The 6,000-nt window shown below is 59.3% G+C and overlaps 1 protein-coding gene across 2 annotated transcripts in view; it reads left to right on the top strand.

Annotated features, from left to right (window-relative positions):
• Window positions 1-399: 399 nt before the first annotated feature.
• The window catches only part of NHS (NHS actin remodeling regulator), a 346,591-nt gene continuing 340,990 nt past the window's right edge, over window positions 400-6,000 (top strand). Inside the window, exon 1 of one of the 2 annotated variants that reach the window (XM_077889411.1) lies at window positions 400-1,541. In XM_077889411.1, coding sequence (XP_077745537.1) covers window positions 989-1,541 — 553 coding nt within the window. In that variant the 5' untranslated portion in view covers window positions 400-988. The remainder of the gene's footprint in view (window positions 1,542-6,000) is intronic. The other variant, XM_077889410.1, reaches the window with a different exon arrangement.

Below are 6,000 nucleotides of genomic sequence, written 5' to 3'. Positions count from 1 at the left end.
CGGGCTCTCCGAGGGGCAGCTCGATTTTTCCTGCCCAGAACCCAGAGGACTTGTTCAGAGCTGGAATTCGGCGAAGCAACTTGCTCCGACACGCCAAGTCGGCCGCATCCCCGATTCCCCACCCTCCTGCCTCTGCGCTCGCTCCCCACACCCCCAACCCCAAATTGGGGACTCCCGGCCCCCGCCCCCCTGAGCGTCCCAATCCTGAGCCCTTCGCTGCGCCTAAGTGTCTTTGCGTCGGAGCGCGCGGGGCGCGGCGAGGCCACCAGTGACTCCCAGCGGCCGCACAGGGCGCTGCGCCCCCTCGCCCCGGCCTCCCTCCGCCCTGCGTCCGCCCCGCCGCCCCCGCGCCGCCTCCTGCGCTCGGGCTGGAGGCGGATTCCTCGCTCCGGGTTTTCAAAGCGCCTTTCCGAACCGTCCTCCCCGCCCAGAGAGGGAGTGAGATCCCGGGCGCAGTCGCTCCCCGGAGCGGCCGAGGGGCGCGCGGGGAGAGGCCTGCGCCGGGGTACTTTCAAACTGAGGCGCGCGCACACACTCACACCGAGACACACACACACACACCCAGACACACACGCACGCACGCACACACACACACATACACGCCCATTTATATAGGCGGCGGCGGCGGCAGCGGCCGGGGCGGCGGCGGCGGCGGCGAGGCAGGAATGATGGAGCTGAGCCAGCCGACCCGGCTGGGAAGCAAGTGAGGAGAGCCCCGGCGCACCCCGGGATTTCTGTGCCCCGCTCTTGTCATCCTACCCAGGCAACGGTGCGCCCGGAGGAGGACCAGGTGGACTGATTTGCTAGAGGGGCGGGGAGGAGGAGGAGACCAGGTGAGCGAGGAGCCCCCGCGCAGCCGGACCGCCCGGTCGCGCTTCTGCCCGACTCCCGCTCCCTCTGCGCCTAGGTGGGCGCGCGGGGTTCCCGGGTTCCCCGCTCGCAAGGGGCGCCTCCAGGAGACCAGAAAGTCGCCGCCCGGCTTCGCGGGATGCCTTTCGCCAAGAGGATCGTGGAGCCGCAGTGGCTGTGCCGGCAGCGGCGCCCGGCGCCCGGCCCGGCGGAGGACGCGAACGGAGGCAGCGCTGACCCGCCGCCGCCCCTGCAGCCGCCCGGCCGACGGGACGAGGCCGTGGCGCCGGGGCCGGAGGATCCTCCCCGCGCGCCCCCCGCGCCTCCCGGGCCGCCGCCGCCGCCGCCGCTGCCCGCGCCGACCGACCAGGCGCAGCCGCCGCACGGAGAGGCGCCAGCGGCGGGCGAGGAGAGCGCGGCGGGGGTCGCCGAGGCGGCGTCCGCGGCCGGCGAGGCGTCCTCGGCGGCGGCGGCGGCCGTGCTGCTCATGCTGGACCTGTGCGCGGTCAGCAACGCCGCGCTGGCCCGCGTCCTCCGGCAGCTCTCGGACGTGGCCCGGCACGCGTGCAGCCTCTTCCAGGAGCTCGAGAGCGACATCCAGCTGACCCACCGCCGCGTCTGGGCGCTGCAGGGCAAGCTCGGCGGCGTGCAGCGCGTCCTCGGCACGCTGGACCCCAAGCAGGAGGCAGTGCGTGAGTACCGCGCCGTCCGCCCGCCGGGCGCTCCCTCGGCCGCCGCACCCTCGCGCCCTCCCCGGCCGCCGCAATCCCAGCCCCGCGGCGCCGCGCCCGCCGCAGCTTGCACCTTCCTCTCGCCTCCCCACCCCGCCCCTCCCCTCCCCTCCCCCGGGACCCACCCCAGTCCGCCCGGTGCCGGGAGTTCCCGCTGGGCTGGAGGCAGGGATGCAGTCGCGATGGGGGAGAAAGTTAAAGGGGCGGCCTGGGAGCTCGTCGGCAGCCGCGGGGCCGCTGGAGGCAGAGGGATCTGTCATTCATTCCCGGGACTCGCCTTCCCCGACTGTCCCCGGGTCGGGGCCGGGGGGGGGGGGGGGCGGGGATTGGTGCAACTTTAGAGGTTTCCAGCAGCCCAGCCCCGAGCCCTGCAGCAGTCCCCCCCGTGCGTGCCTGGGGGGCTCGAGGAGTAGCGAGCGCCCTTTTAGGGCGTCTGTAACGCCGTAGCGGTCTTGTCACTCTTGCTGTTCCCTCGGGGTCTGCGCCGAGCCCCGAACTTGTGCCTTGCGCTAGCGTGCGACGTAGCGCGGCGCCGCTCGCCTCGCCAGTGAAGTCCGGAGCCTCTGCTCTAACCCGGTGGCCCAGCGAGGCCGCGGCGACGGCGACGGGCGTGGAGGGAGCAGTGTCCCCGGCGCCGGGCATCTTTCCTGCGCCCTCCCTCCGGCACAGGGCGCCGACCAGCGGAGGATCCCGGAGGCGTGTCCCCGCGCCCCCTCTCCCCCACCGGGCACCGGCGCCCAGACCCCCCCCCCCCCCGCGTGTGGCAGACCCTCGGGCGTCCTTGCCGCCCTTTAACTTCACTCTTGCGACGCCCTCCGACTGCCGGCAGCGGGCCTTCTGTGGCCTCGGCCCCCGGGGCGCTCCGGGGCGCCCCTGCCGCGCGGTCGGGCAGCTCAGGCGGCGGCCGGATCCTCAGGAGCGAACCGACGATGGGCGGGGGCCTGGGCCGGCGCGCCGCTCCCCGGGCGCCTAGTCCGGCTGCGACGCTCGCGCCGAAGGTGATGTCAGCGGCTCTGCCTTACATAAGAAGCTTCCCCCGGTGCCGCAGCAGCTGCGCCCGAGCGCGGTGGCCGCGGAGCGCGAGGCGGGGGCGCTGGCGCGGCATCCTTCCTCGGGGATTTCCGGGCACCTCTGCCCCGCGGCCCGGCCCAGCCTCCTCGCCGCCGCTCCCCTCCCGCGCACCCCCCCAACAAAAACCCCTTTGCACCGCGCCCCGGGAATCCGCCGCTTTTCTGCAATAACAATAATAATAAGCGTAATGAATAAATGATGTGCGCGATCGGTTTTCGCAGCTATAAAAGACCCAGAGTTGGGTTAATGACTGGTTGTTTAAAAGGGCAATTCCGGGATGAGTTCTGGAAAGAATTAGGACTGCCGTAGGCCAAGTCGTATTTTACTTTTGGGACTTGAAATGAGCGCTTTAATCCTGCCTCCTTTTTTTAAACCCCAAACCACACAGCAGGGACAAGCCCTTCACTTTCTAGAGCGCTGATATCTGGGGAGTGCGGTTGGGGTGAGTGGTGATTTCACTTCAAAAGAACTGGAGGGAAGTTTTGCAGACTGTTAAGTGGTGCGTACATATGTGTGTGTGTGTGTGTGTGTGTGTGTGTGTGTGTGAGACATCGCTCCTCAAATTAGATCTCACACAAGTGAAACTCAGTGCTGGAGCAAAATGTGCCCCCTTCTCCCCTATTTCTTTTTAATTTATTTTTTTTTATGATTTATGTATTCATGAGAGACAGAGAGGCAGAGACACAGGTAGGGGGAGAAGCAGGCTGCCTGCGGGGAGCCCAATGCAGGACTCGATCCCAGGACCCCGGGATCACGCCCTGGGCCGAAGGCAGAGGCTCAACCCCTGAGCCACCCAGGTGTCCCTCTCCTCTTTCTTTAGAGACAGCAGTGGGCAGTTATGTATCTGGGATTTAACACAGTTCTTTCAGGCCCTTTTACAGGAATACAAACTAATGGTTGACGGAGAAAAGGTGATTTTTGAGGACTATATACTCTTTATGTGTATTTATACAAGAATGGTTAAAGATAGGGCTAATTAATACCCAGGGATGGATTCAAATCTCCTATTACTTTTGAATTTTTTTTCTAAACTGTAGCCCCACACTTTGTATCCAGACCTTTCTCTTCTCTTGTCCATATAAACTTGAGATGGCATGGTTGTCATTCAATGTCCCAGAAAACATTACTTTTGGAAAGAAGAGCACAATCCTGTGTGTTTTCATTTGCGTTTCCTAGCATGCACACACAGAGACGGGGGATTTCTGTGTGAGTAGTTTATTTGAGAGGGGGTTCCAGACAGCCCAGGGGGGTGAGGAGTGCGGAGGTGGGTCAGGGAGGGGAGGAGAGCTCCTGAATGTTGTGGGCTGCTTATCGCTGCTGTGGAGAACGGAGGGAGGTTCAATCCTGCACACACCTCAGACTCGGTCCACTGAAGAGGGAGGAAACTGGAGTATTTACCCAATGACTTCTACCCCTCACTGCTGGAAAGTAGCATTTGGAGCATGAACTCCAAGGCTCCTGGGCCAGGTAGAGAGTTGCAAGCCTGTGTTGAGACAGGAATGTCTGAGGTGGGGGGCAGAGGGGCTCCGGGTGGGGTGCCAGTGGCATCTACTACATCATGCATCTCCCTTCAGCACTGCTCAGGGCCTAGGCCAGTTTCAAAGGGACAGGAAACCTAAAAGTAGCTCATGCTCCCTCTTCCTCTCATTTGAAGGTGGCTGGGCACCTCCATACCGCCTGGATAGCCTTCCCACCCTGATCATTGTCCCTCTGTAGCCTGTGTGCTGCTTCATCTGTGCACAGCTGCTTTCTCTTGGCTTCAGCCAGGCTAGGGTGGTTGTTGCAGGGGTGACATGATCTGACTGAGACTTTAGTGAAATCACTCTGGAGGCAAATCTGGAGGCTGGTAGACCAGTTGGTGATGGTGGTCAGGACTAGGGAGGTATCTATAGGGACGGTGAAAAGTGGCAGGATTCTGAATTCATTTTGGAAAAAGAATTGACAGGATTTATTAATTGGATTGGATGTGAAGTATGAGTGGAAAAAATGATTATGGATGACTTCTAGGTTTGTTTGTTTGTTTGTTTGTTTTTTTGGTCTTAAACAGCTTGTAGGAGGTGGTAGTGTTTCCAGAAATGGGTAAGGTTAGTTAGGAAGAGTGGCTATTCTATTATGTGTGTGTGGTAGGGCATCAATCGTTTTTTATTTTTTGCCGTGTTAACTTGAGATACCTGATGTGTCTTAGACCATTAGATGTGTGAGTCCCGAGCTCAAGAGAGAGGCCCAGACAGGAGATGTGAGACGTACAGATGGAGATGACTGGCCGGCTGCTGAGCTGCTGGGGGGACGGACAGGGTGCCCCTATATGATTCCGTGGATTTTTCGCAGTGCACGGCATAGTGAGGTCCTCCGCTGAGAGGGTGCTGGTAATGTGAGGAGAGAAGGCTGGGTGTTAATGTTGTCTCAGGGAGGGAGCATGGATGCAGTAAGGAAGTGTAGCAGGATTACCTGGCTGTGTTGAGAGCCTTCTGAGATTTATGGTCATAAACTTGAAGTAAGTCCAGCTTTTCAGTCACTAAAACCTGAGACTTAGGAATTACTTCATGAGCCTCGACCCCAAGCCATTCATCCTTAGACATTTTAATGTCGTTGGCTTTTTCGTTGCTGTTGATTGTATTTAGTTACTGAGTTTTAAAGCAAGTTTTGTAGTGAACTTTAACATTCCTACAGAAAAGTGCAGACACCATAAATGTACAGTTTGGCTAATTTTCATAAAGTGAACAACTCCGGTAACCATCTCCCAGATGGAGAAATAAAACATTACTGGAGCCTGAAACATCCTCCCCAGGCCCTTTACCAGTCACCCTCCCCCTACGCAGAGGTAACCTCTATTCTGACTCCTACCCCCATCAGTTAGATTGTCCTGCTTTTGGACTTTATGTAAGTGGAGTCACATAGTAAATGCTTCTTGGGTCTAGCACTGTTCACTCAGCATTACGTTCATAAGAATCCTCGATGTTGTTGCATATACAGCAGATTGTTCATTCTCGTTGCTGAATGAAATTCCACAATCCGTTGTGTGCATACTCCGCAATCCGTTGATCCGCTCTCCTGATGATGGACCTTTGGTTGTTTCCAGTTTAGGGCTATTGCCACAAACATTTTTTTTTTAAACACGTGTTTTGACGAGCTAATGTATCCACAGCTGTCTGGTATATAAGTGGAATATGTAAGAGTGGAATTGCAGGAGCTCGGGATGGATGTTTGGCTGTAGTAGCTACTGCCTACCGGTTTTCTCAACTGGTTGTACCAACTGATATTCCCAGAAATAGAGGGAGTTCCAGTCGGAACTCCACAGCCTCACCAACACTGGGTACTGTCTTTTTAACTGTCTTTTTAACCCTGGTGA

Source organism: Canis aureus, chromosome X (assembly GCF_053574225.1).
Source record: "Canis aureus isolate CA01 chromosome X, VMU_Caureus_v.1.0, whole genome shotgun sequence".
NCBI lineage: Eukaryota > Metazoa > Chordata > Mammalia > Carnivora > Canidae > Canis > Canis aureus.
The sequence above is the reverse complement of the archived record's forward strand: the minus strand, read 5'-3'. Positions and strand labels throughout refer to the sequence as shown.